The sequence below is a fragment of the Oenanthe melanoleuca genome, chromosome 3 (assembly GCF_029582105.1).
Source record: "Oenanthe melanoleuca isolate GR-GAL-2019-014 chromosome 3, OMel1.0, whole genome shotgun sequence".
Lineage (NCBI taxonomy): Eukaryota > Metazoa > Chordata > Aves > Passeriformes > Muscicapidae > Oenanthe > Oenanthe melanoleuca.
This window is the reverse complement of record NC_079336.1, coordinates 64,931,111-64,943,829: the sequence shown is the minus strand read 5'-3', so window position 1 is coordinate 64,943,829 and position 12,719 is coordinate 64,931,111. Positions and strand designations below refer to the sequence as shown.

At 38.6% G+C, this 12,719-nt stretch overlaps 1 protein-coding gene across 1 annotated transcript in view; it reads left to right on the top strand.

Annotated features, from left to right (window-relative positions):
- Positions 1-253: 253 nt before the first annotated feature.
- The window catches only part of FMN2 (formin 2), a 153,060-nt gene continuing 140,594 nt past the window's right edge, over positions 254-12,719 (top strand). The window contains exon 1 of the mRNA XM_056486928.1: positions 254-1,882. Coding sequence (XP_056342903.1) covers positions 373-1,882 — 1,510 coding nt within the window. The 5' untranslated portion in view covers positions 254-372. The remainder of the gene's footprint in view (positions 1,883-12,719) is intronic.

The following is a 12,719-nucleotide window of genomic DNA, read 5'->3' as shown; positions in this document are numbered from 1 at the left end:
TTATAAACGACCTGGTGACAAGCCGAGCTTGCAATGCGGGCAATAAAAACCGTGGAAAAAGAAGTGACTTTTATAAAGGAAAGGCTTTTCACGGAATCCTTCCTGAAGCAACAAGCGAGCCGGCGGCTGCAGGAGCAGCAGCCATTGGAAGGAGCTGTCTGCAGCTCTCAGTGCTGCACTGAGCATGTCCCAGCGGAGCCCAGCGCAGGCAGCACATTATGCAAAAAGGCAGCTCCAGCAGATGGGAGAGAGGCACAGCGAGCGCTTGCCTCGCTTGCATCGCCGCCTGAAAACAGCCCTGGGTCGCTAGAGGGGAGGAATGAAATCCGGGAGGATGGCTTGATTGCCAGGGGTGCTGCACCGCGAGAAATCATGGGGAATCAAGATGGGAAGCTGAAGAAAAATGCAGGTGATGTGCAGGAAGGAGGAGAAGATGCCTCTGGGCCCAGGGATGCGGACGGCACAAAGAAGGTGTCGGGAGGCAGGAGGGGGCTGGGGAAGCACGCCAAAGGGAGCGAGCCGGGCAAGAAGAAGGGTAAGTCGGACTCCAGGCCCTCTGTGTTTTCAAATCTGAGGATCAGAAAAAATCTGTCCAAGGCTAAAGATGGGAACAGCAGCTCGCGGGAGGATGTTTTGGAGAGCCAGGCCTTGCAGCCTGGGGAGCTGGACAGCACTCACTCGATTGTAACCAAAACTCCCGATATAAGCATCTCTGCAGATGAGGGGGGTCTCTCAGACACAGATGTTGAACATTTTGAAATCAGAAATGAAGCTGTTCCAGCTGCTGCAGAGACACAGGATGGACAAAGGACCAGCTCTGGCTCTGATACGGATATATACAGTTTCCATTCAGCGGCAGAACAAGAGGATTTGCTTTCTGATATCCAGCAAGCTATTAGGCTGCAGCAGCAGCAGCAGCAGGGGGCAATTAACATTGGAACTGAGGACCTTGTCACCAAAACAATGGGCCGACACATGGCTAATTCCCAAGCAACCCCCTTGGATTTTGAACGTTTCTTTTCAGTGACCACCACTGACAAAGAGAAGAGCCCAGACACTGAGGGGGCTTTTCCAGCGGTATCGGAAACTGTGGAAAACGTTCCCGTCTCCTGTGCGACGGAGGCGGTGAATGGCACAGGCCCTCCTGGTAACAGCTTATCTGAAACACAAGAGCCTCAGCCCCTGGCTGAGGAGCAGCTCCCTGCTGGGGTGGATGCTGTGGCCAGTGAGCTACGAGATGGTTCGGCCAGAGCTGCGGTAGAAAGCGGGTCTCGGGCGCACAGCTCCGCACAAGCTGAGGCTAGCATCGCTGAGGTGCAGGCTGTCGGTTCGCAGGGCTCAGTGACACAGGGTGGTGTTTCGGATGCTGCTGAGACCGGGGAAGGGAAGCACGCTCTGTCAGCCAGCCAAGAGCAGCTGCAGAATGGTTTATCCACGGAAATGAAAAATGGCAGTTTGTCCTCTGAAGGAACAGCAGACAGTCCCATGCTTGCTTCCCGGTGTTTTAAGCCCTATCTAATTAATCCCTGTTACATCAAAACCACAACTAGGCAACTGAGTTCTCCCAACCATTCCCCTTCTCCCTCCCCATCCCAGAGCCCACTTTTCACAAGGAGGCAGGAGTCCTTCCACAAAAACGAAAAAGTCTCAATCAGGAAGAAGAGGTCTGCTAGTCTGGCAGGTTTGTTCAGTCGCTCTGCAGACTGGACAGAAGAGGTGTCTAATCACAAAAGCGAGATAACGGAGAAGGTGAGCTCTGCAGACTTTTTGGAGCACAAGGGGTTTAGAGAGAAATTTCAAGCAGAAAGAGTGCCTTTGACTCATTCAAGAAAGTCCTCAGGGGTCCAGGCTTCTACAGAGGCATTTCCCAATGTCTTTTCAGGTGAGTGATATGTATTAAGGGCTGTTTTGGGGGTATTGGGGTTTTTTTCCCCACAACAGCTTTGAAAACATTTTTAAAATACTTTAATTCATTGCATGCAATACTTTTCATGCATTGTCATCTTTATGTGTGCTGACAGCTTTGAAATCCAAGGCCTGATCTTACAAACACAGTTTCATTTCATCAGTCTGGCAGTACTGCCAGTAAAGGAAGTGCATAACTCTTTGAAGTTTTTCTTTCTACTTGTCTCCTTTGTCTACATCCTGTAGGAAAAGGCTGAATGCCTTAAATTATTCTTGTTGAAAATGCTAAAAGCTGCACTCTTGTAGGCAGACCAGCTCTCTGCATAAATAGATCTTTCAAATGCAAAGCTTTCTGTAACCAGGATCCTGTTTGGGGTTTTCTTGTTCTAGGTACTCCTCTAGTGTACAATAAACATATGAGAGGTGCACCTGGTGTTAGACTGAGGCAATGATGAGGATTTGCTTAGTACAAAAGGAAAAAGCTGTGCAAGCACAGATGGACAGCACTTCAGAGAGGAACCAATTTCCCCCTCAGAAGGGGGAAGGAGGAGAAGAAAAAGATGTTAATGTATTGAAAGGCAGCAAAAATGGGAGGAGAAGGGAAACAGGGTTGTACAATTTGGTAGCTGTGACAGGCTGCTGCTCAGGTGACTCATTCAGTAAAGCATTCTTTACCTTGCATGCTAGGCAGCTTGCATCCTGTCACAAGGACATGGGAATAGTAAGTTCACAAATGAGGGAGTGTGAGTAGATGGTTATACTTTCCTACACTCTGAGGTTTTTTCCCCCTTTCTTGTCCCTCCACCTGAAGTTTCTTTCTAAAGGTAATATGTTAATAAATAGGAACACTTCTGCCACATTGGAGGTATGCATACAGAGAAAACTCAGCAACATATTACTTAAGTAACTTGTAGAACTAAGAGAACAAACCCTAAGAGCACCTGCTATTAGATAAAATCAGTTTTGTTTTGAATGAAGTCAGTTCTAGATGCATGAGCACAACAATATGTGCACAAGCTCTTTGCAAAAATGGAGTGAGGTTTTTTTGTGGTTTTATGAAAAATAAACAAAACAGTATGATTTAGGAAGTAAATAATTAAAATTATTTTCCAGATTCAAATCACAATGCTTTCATTCTTCATCAATCTTGAACAAAAATCCCCAATTTCAGTCTAAAACATTAGAATTCAAATTTTTTAACATAGAAAAAGTCAGTCCTCTCTGAGACTAACCCTCTGTAAAATGAGCTGAATTTTTTTTTTTTTGGTCTTAAATCCCTTTCACCCATTTCTTAGACTTAATTTCAGACATGCTACCTAAACTTTTCTAGTTTGAGGTGTTCACTCCTTTAAGATTTGTAGCATATAAAAAGCACATTGGGTTTTTTTTAGCTATCAACATATGACAGCTTATAAACAACTAAAAAAAATTTTAATTGCCAGTAATTAGACTTTATGGTGGTGCTACAATGAAAATAAATTGAATGTGGCAGACTTCAAGAACTTGGTATTTCTTTTTAGATACCTTTTTCCCTAGGAAATAGACTTTTCCACATTGCCTCATAAGGTTTTGCTTTACTTACTAATAATTTTTGTTTTGGTTTGGTTTTTTTTCCCACCAATGCTTTAGACAGTTATTGTGAAGGGAGCAGTGTCCAGTGCAACAGTAGTTCTATCTCTTATGGAAATTACAGTGACCCTCATTTGCATGTACATACCAGCTGTCTTTACGGGCAGAGGACAATTATATCTTTCAGTTCATGCAGAAAAGCCTGAAGTGAGGGAACTGGAAATGACTCATCTCTGCTTGGCCATTCATAATCTTAAAAAATGTATTCACAAGCTAAAATTTACCAAGAATTTAAAAAATAGCAGCTAGTGTACATAAGCAAGGGAAATTAAACTTCACATTACTATTTCCATAAACTGCCATTGCTGTAAGAGCAGAAAAGCCTCTTTAAATAAAACATTCTGCACAGCAATGATTACAAAAATAATTTCCTTGTAATTTGATACCACTTGTGAAAAATGCTGTATTTCACTTGCATACATGAGATATGTTGATTTGGGGATCAGCATCAGGCTTTTAGAAATAACATTTTTTATAGTGGGATATTTTTAGCTTTAAAAAACCCCAAAACAAAGCAAAGCCAATCCCAAACAGCTTCTTGCCTACGGCATTAAATCCCATTTCGCTGTGCAGTGATTTCAGTGTTGCCCTGCATTTCTAACTGGAATCAAGTAAAATATTCCACAACACTGTATCATCGATTTCAATGACAGCAGGTTCATGTACATGATTGGCCTACTTTTGCACCATGTTGTGGTTTGGCTGTGTGTCATTTGGTTTTCACAGTGAGCCACTTGAACTCTTAAAGACTGCTTTAATGTGAAATGTAGATGGAAGCCAAGGACTTGAATGGCAGAGACTTTGCATAATTTAATTTTGCTTTATATAAGAAGGAAAGTGCAGTGTTTTGAATTCGATGCATTTCTTAGGAAAGTGGTGTGGACATGTTTATGGGCATTTTGTAATTCAGGCATTGGATCTATTTCTTTTTTTATGTGGACAGCTGTATTTGAATTTGTAGTGACAGTAATTACAAGTTCTAGATTACCCAATACACAGTGGGGCCATGGTTTTTATATCGTGGTCCCAGGAGAGCAAGAGCTCAGTAAGAGTTGGTTCCCTCAATTTGGTATGTGGCAGTGAATCATTTGCACTAATGTGAAGAGAGTACCTTGGTGGGAAAATGAAACTGATGTTTCCAAACATTAACATAACTAAAATGAAAGAGCCAATAGACAGATTTAATAATAATAATAAAAAAAAAAAATCTTGCATTAATTTTAGGTGCAGAGAATGCAGAGTAGCTAATAAGGGTGTCTTTTACATAAATTGAATGAGTCCCATCAGCTGCCCCAGATGGTAATTAAACTTGACCTAGACAAACCCCTGCCCTTCCTATTCTCTATTGGCTGGTTGTAACACACTTGCTGCATGAAGCTCTTTCAAACAGATCATTTATCTTTATATTTTTCTTCAGAGTTGGTTTTTTTTTCTTTCTGTCTGTCTGTCAAGAGGAGACTAACAAAAAGTCCTGGCTACCACAAAACAAAACCTGAAGCCAGTGCTGTGCTTGTGTACTCACCTCTGCTTTCTGATTTTTGCCAGGCATATACAGAGGTTTAGTATAGATAAGTACGTGAAATCTTGAAAAAGTTGGATCAAAGTTTGTTTTTGAGATATAAAGTAGATCTTTAAAAATGTTTTTTCAAGGCTTTTTTTACTTTCTGATTCATGTGATGCTGCACACAATATGGATTTGTATCTGTTGGCATCCTGAGTGAACTGTTTACCATGCAGCTGTTATTAAGATTACTTATGGTTTGCTGTTTCACTGCTGATGTTTGTTAGCAGTAATACAAATGATTCTTTTATCAGGTGGGGTGTAGCCTCCTCTAGCTAAGGGAGCTGCCCAACAGCAGCCCTACACATGGCATGTGATCACACACTAGACTGAGTGTTGCTAGCAAGCATCTGAAGGGATTTTTGCCTAGTACACACAAAACTTGGGGTGGGGGATGACTCCAATACTGCACTTCAACTTCACTAAAATGTGTTTTAAAGTGGGCTGCAATATGTTGGTGAAAGACTGCTGAGGGCTGATAAGTTACTTTAATGTTACTGTGCCAGCACTGCAATATGGGATTTGGAGCCACATGAGTAATTTCACTGGAATTCAGTGCTGCCCCAGGCTTGTTTTGATGGGATCTCATGATTAATACTTTGATCTTTATCTAGAATTTCATGGGGAATAGCAGGTTTTGGTCATGGGATTGAGTGGTTCTGTTTATTGGGCAACCACATTCTGAGGCATGACTGGCAACCTGACATGTCTGGAGTAGGAATGTGTGGTCTTGCTTGTCTGATGGTCTTTTTTGGGGTGCAAATGGGGAAAGGAAAAGGGACAATTTATAGCTTAGTCCTGTGCATCTCTACTTGACTCTGAGACACAGTGCTACTATAATATCTGCCAAACAAGGCATCTGTCTGGAACTGACCATTAAAGGATGTTGTGTGCTTCAGTGTCTTAATTTCTGTGAAGTAAGCAGTGGATTATTCTAGTGGTAATAATTATGTGGAGTTTGCTTGATTCTATTTCTTGGATCTAATTGTGCTTTTTTTTTTTTTTTTTTTTTTTAAATATGCGTGCATTTTTTAATAGCTTGGAGCATGGTTGGTCTATTAAAAAACAAAACAAAAAGAACTGTGTGTAGAACTTATTTGCAGAGAAAAAACCCTATTTCTTGAAACAAGCTTTTTTTTTTTTCTCTGTGCTATTCTGTCTAAGGAAAACAAACTTGGATTTGAAAAGCAACTCTGGAGATATATTAGGCTGACTGTATATGAAGGATTAAGTTTTAATGTGAATCATGGTGATTAAAAACTAAGAAATACTAATTACCCAAGATACTTTGTTTGTTTAACATTTTAATCAAGCTCAGGCCAAGTGTATTCCTTATGAACTACTTCTGCCAAAATTTCAGCTTACATAAGGAGTAGCAGTGATGAACCATATATGTGTAGGTGTGGGTGACTGCAGCTCTAGTTATTTTTAGGTACATTTGAAAACATCATTCTGTAGAAGTTAGCTGGACTGCAAGTTTCCAGAAACTTACTTTTATGCAGGCAGTTGATCTTTTTTGGGAATGGGGTGAGTTGGTACAAAGTGTGCAGGGCAGAAGCAGAAAGAAGCTGTGAAAGGAAGGTGATGGACAGATGTTAGGACTTGTGTCACTGCATTCCTGCCTCTTCATATGATAATAAAAGGCCAGTTTCATTTCATTAAATGCTTTAGAAAATGCAGCAAAGTGGGTTCAGGAGCTGTGTCATTCTATTATTTTCTCTAAGCAACAGCAGCTTCCTGCATTCCTACACTGCATGTGAAGAAAATCAGGGACAATGAGGTGGGCTGTGTTACCTTGAGTGAAAAAATTACTGTTCCTCCTTGTATTTCTACATTGCTGCTGTCCAAAATTTTTTCTTCACACTGATGGAAATAGCTAGGCTTTCTGGCCAGGAAGTGGGTTATGTTTTCTGATGCTAAACCCTGTTTTATTCTCAGATAAATACTGACCATTACTTCTTCCATCTGTTCACACCAGTAGAATCAATAAGTTAGCAGTTTTGCAATAGTAAGGAGCAGTGGTTATGAGATTGTGTGGATAAATATCAAAAGCTGTAAAAGTAAACCCTAATAATTATAAAGCTAAATGTAAATACATAAATATAGAAGAAGAACATAAATATTGAGAATTTAATCTTTTTGACATCTTGACATATATAGCAGCAGGAAAAGTAAGTACTGGCAGGAAAGCCTGGTCAAAAAAGAGATTTGAGACATTCTTGTTTGTCAGTATAAGTATGAAATTTTTTTGGTCTCTATATGAAAGTTATCAGGAATGCCAGAGCTCTGAATCTGGTGTGAGTTTGGATCAGGAGAAAACATAGATAACTTTTCTGCAACTAATTACAGAAGGCACCTTTTGTCCTAGAGTTCATTTGATGCTGAGATGTCAGATGTCCCTTGAAGAGTCAGAGATATTATCTACCAGGGAAAAAGTAACACCTATCCTTTCCTCTTTCTTGCACTGATAAGGAAAAAAAAATCACAGTAAAAAAAGAAATCTATACTGTAGTATCAAATAACTGTCCATATTAACATCCCTTAAAAGTCATGGACAAAAAGGGAGTTTTCATTTAAAAAAAAAAGTTTATGTATCCATGTGCTATTTTGTCATCCAAAGAGTCAAGAAATAATTAATGCTGAGAAATTGTTGAGGGAAATATTTGATTACATCCATGAAAGAACATAAAGGCCCTCTTATAGCAAGGTAGTTGTGTTCCTAGGTTTTCTTCAAATGAAGTCTAGAAGAACATATCTGCAGAAATGCAGAGATGTGCATGTCTAGGTTTGGTTTTTGTGGAATGTAGTTCTAACTTCTCCCTTTTTGCTTTTCTTCACCTGTTGTTTTTTTATGGATACAAAGAAAAGCTTTCTTACAACTTGATAAATATTAAAAAGCAGTTACTCAAGCTGGAGATTAGCAGGCCTTGGGAGCACGGGTCCTGGAGGGGAAAGAAAGCAAAGGCAGGCCTGGTAGCTAATGAGTAGGTAGAAGGAAATATGTTATTTGTGCCACCTTAAAGACCACCTAGCTTGGTTGAGTTCAGTTGTGCCTTGTGTCTTTTGGCTGCTTGAGCACACACCTGGATTTACTTCTAAGGTAGAGATGGGCCAGACTGTATTGAATGTGGAATATAATGTCAAACCATTGGGAATAAAGTTTTACAAGATTGAGTTGTAAGGAATTGCATGTATCAGGTTGGACTGACAAAAGATGCTGTTAGTAATAGATGTCCAAAAAGACATCAGAGGAGCTTCTTATTTTAAAAGAGCTAGACAGAAAGAATTGTGGCTTTCCAGCAGTCTGTGAGAACCTGGCACAGACTGCTGCCTTCGCATCACAAATCACCAAGAAACTAAAAGGATAAAGAGGACAGAATTAAATACTTGCTGAGAGAAAGCTAAGTACCCAGAAAACACATTATGAAATTTGCCAAAGATACATATGGTGCCTCAAAGTTTTGGTAGACAGACGCATATAGGTTCTCCTTCATAATAAATTGGTGTAATTAGGAAGCTTTATAAATGTATCTCTGTAAACTGAAATGATGCTGCGTTAGAACCTGAAGAGAGATCAAGGTGGAAGGACACATATAATTTAATTGTTGGTGTGGGGGCGAATCCTGTTGATATTTTTAGAAAGATATTTATTTTGTACTCTGTGCATCATAACTAAAGAATTGTCAGGTATTGAAAAATAATTTTTACATCTCCGTCTTCTGAAAGAGGTATATTTACCTTTTCCCATATATGTCACTAAATGACACGTATAAATGACATCTAGCAAAAGGTAGGGTTAAAAGGATAGTTTAATATTCTCTCTTGGCTTATCCTGTCATACATATGTCATATGTAAGAAAATTCACTGTGTGGGAAAGGTGTAAAATCTTAGTCACCATGGAAGCAAAATTTCATGGAGCTTATGTTCAAGTTAGGGAGACAGTCCTTCAGACTTGCTAATCTGGAAGAAAGCTGAAAGCACTGTCACAGCCTAAAATCACAAATACTTTAATATATTTTGAAGCCCTGGTGATGGCAAAGATATAATATCTGCTTTATATAAAAAGTAAAATATTGTTATTGTAAATAATCAAGCCAGTTTTCATCATGTTTTTGACTGCAGCAGCTGGCAAGCCTTTGGAACAAATCTTGAAGGAGGAGAGGATAAGATAGAATTAACTATTGAGTATATGACAAAAGGGTAAAGAAAAACAACAAAATGCAGCATGGTTTTAGCAAAGATCAGAAAGACTGCATTGATAACGTTCTATTTATGGCTGCTTTCTAGACAACACAAGAGTGGTGAGAAGGTGTTCATCTGCATTTCTGTACATAATGTAACACTGCAAATCATTTATCCAAAGAGGAAAAGTCCTGGTGGCCTTAGATAAGGGACTCTGTCATGTTGCTTCACTACCACCAGAGGAACAAGGTCATTTTGGCCTGCTCCCTGCAGTGTAGTGATTGATGGGCTCAGTCAGGCTGTGGAAAGTTTATTACATAATTAACACAGGAGCAGACCCGTGTCCTGACCTTTGACCTGACCATAGCATTTGGAGGACTTTATATTTTCACTACCAAGTAAAATTTTCATTTTACTTCTGTCTTTCTATATTATGACACAAATTTCAAAATTAGGAACTGAGCTGACCTTAGGATTTCATTCATCAGGACGAAGGTCTGCATTGGTTAGATTTTCAGATGCTTTCTAGCATCATTTGTGGAAATGTGGTGTATGTTTAAGTAATCTTATAACAGACCACTGGGTTATATTCTGAAATTGGTGGTGTTGTCATGTCTTATAGTCAGTACAAATGATCAGGTTGTTTTAAAATACAGCTTCTTGGTTCAGTTAGGGCAAACTACAGATCAAGTAGCAGATGCAGGTTTTTTGAAAACTGTTTGTAACATACTTTCTGCTGTGAAATTTTTCTTCCTTAATTCAGTGATCCCTCTTTTTCACCTTTAATTTTTGAGAACCCTTTTTTCAAATTTTCTCAGATCTCCACTTTTTCCATCAGGGAATTTCTGGAAGAATTTCAGGGCTATTTGAGTGAGGTGCTGCTTTTGCCCTGCATGCACTGGGGTGACTGGGGGCAGTGCAGGATTCTCTTCCACTGGCAGCTAATGCCCTTCCTTCCAAAAGGGAGCATGACACGTGTTCCTTAGCTCTCTTTGGGGTGGCTCAGGCACTTGCAGCTGTTAGCATTACGTGGTGCTCTTTCTTTTTCTGTGTAATGCGTTGCTTGTTCTTGGCTGAGTTGAAATCTGTTGTATGCTTAATAAGGCTGTCTTGCACAACCCAGAATCTGTCTAAACTTTTAGTGATAATTGTAAGGCTAAAATAAAAGAAAAAATTCCTAAGTTGCGCAGGGGTTGATGTACTCTGATCCTGTTTTCTTGGAGCTAGTGAAGAGTTACATGGAAAATTTTTAACACTGAACAAATCTGCTGTGAGAGATAGGACCTAGTAAAAGGAGTGAGATTGAGATGCCAAGAAATTCATCAGCTTGGCAAAAATAAAGCATAGTGTTTACTGTGACAGTCAAGTACAGGACTGAAAAATGTAAAATTAATAACTGATAATTTTATTCCAGTTTGAATAGTTTGTGAATGTATTCATTCAATACACTATTCACTGTAATAAATAGATATTTCTGACTTTGAAATTACATTGAGCTGTGTGTAGGCAGACAGAGAAAACTGTGGGAATGAGGGAGATAGTGTTGATATCTGTCTTTTTCTTAATTCTCAGGCTTAGACAGACTTTCTGCTTTGACTTTTGAATTTAAGATGATGTGTGGGTTTAGTTTATACCATGTAAACACAGCCAGGAAATCTGGAGGCAGAGCATCAGAGAAGAAAGGATAATCTTCTTTGGTATTTTCACACATCCCTAACTTTATTGATGTTCTAAAAACTAAAATAAAGGATATAAATATGAAAAAATAATATTTTATATATTATATGATATGATATTATACAGTATAAATACATAAAGATATAATTATATAACATCTCTGAGGGTTTTTTCCTCCCTTAGAAACATAGGCTTTTATACAACCAGTGTAGGCAGAGATCAGCTGATAATTAGAAGAAAAGGAAATATATTTGACAGTATTATAGCAATGTGTGCCCTAAACCTAGACCAATTTTGCTATATTTAAGGTTTATGTTGGCTGGAAATTATAGACTTAAATCATGTTATATTTTGTGCTTATTCAAAGCAGGCTGCTTTTTTTTTCCTATTTGTTATGAAACTATATTATGTGGAGACCTGTTGCTTACTAGGTTTTCCATGTTTTATGTAACCAGGAAATCTGTCACATGATTTTAGGAAAGTATCTGTCAATAAAAATTCAATCCCCTAAAAAAATTTGAAAAAAAACCAAAAAAAACCAAAACCACTAAAGCAACCTCACAGGATGAAAAATCTAGAACAGTTTACCAATCAGAAGAGGATTAGAAACTCTACAGTGAAAAGAACAATAAATGAAGCTTCTAATCCTGGAATATTTGGTATAATCTCCCAGGTCAGTCTTCAGGCAAATAACAGACAAAATTAAATTGCTTCTTTTATACTGCAAATGCATATTTAATATGCACTTACACAGTACTTGGGCTTATTATTTGAAGAAAAGTGGGCTAGAATACCAATTTCTGTTTCATTCCCCAGGTTACATGTGCATCTTGAAAAATCTCCTCTTTCTCAGCAGTCACATGCTGCACTTTATATTTAGGCTGAGTGGTACAGGTTAGCTGAAAAACTAGAAATTTGAAAAGATTTTGAAATTAAAGGAAAACATTAAATAACTTGAATACTTTTTTATCCTTGAGGTAATAATTTTGTATGTAAATATTAGTATGCTTGATATATTTGAGTCCCTGGTAAAGTATGTTGAACAGCAAAAAGGTGAAAATGGAGTGTGATTGATTTGCCCTGAAAAATTATTCATTAAGCTTCAGCAGATTGCTGAAGTACAGCATTTCCTAACTTTTGAATTACTCAAAATTTTTTTTTCTTTTTCCTCCTATTTTGTCTCTGGTTTTTAGTTAGGGTGTTTGTTTTTTTGTTGTTGTTGTTGTTAATTTTTGTTTATTAAACTATGTAATTTAAATCCTTTTTAAATGAGAAACTGTAAGAAGACTACAATTGTCTTTTCACATTCTGCAAGACTAAAAGAAAATATTGTAAATGAAAATTCACCATTTTGTTGATGTCTTCTTCCTTTTCCTTTATTTCCTGTCTTGTCTCCCAGAAATAGAGTAAGGCCTATGGTAAATTTGGCTTCAAAGCTTATGAAATCCCTTTGCTGTGTGAGCATTTCTGATCTTACTAAAATGGATGAAAAAAAGAGTAAAGTGGGGAAGAGGAAGTAAGCAGATTCCAGCTTTTGAAGATGTGAGCAATGTGTGCACAAATCAAGTTAACTCTTGAGGTGACTGAATAGAGCGTTCAGAGCTGATGTTATACTGAAGCCATTCACTCTGCTTTAGGAAGAATAAAAATGGAAAGTCTGTCTCCAGTGTGTCTAGGTTAAGATGGACTGATGCAACTGCTCTGTTAATGGTTCAGGTGTGGTGTTAGTGCTCTGGTTTTTCTTGGAGAGAATCACTGAGACTT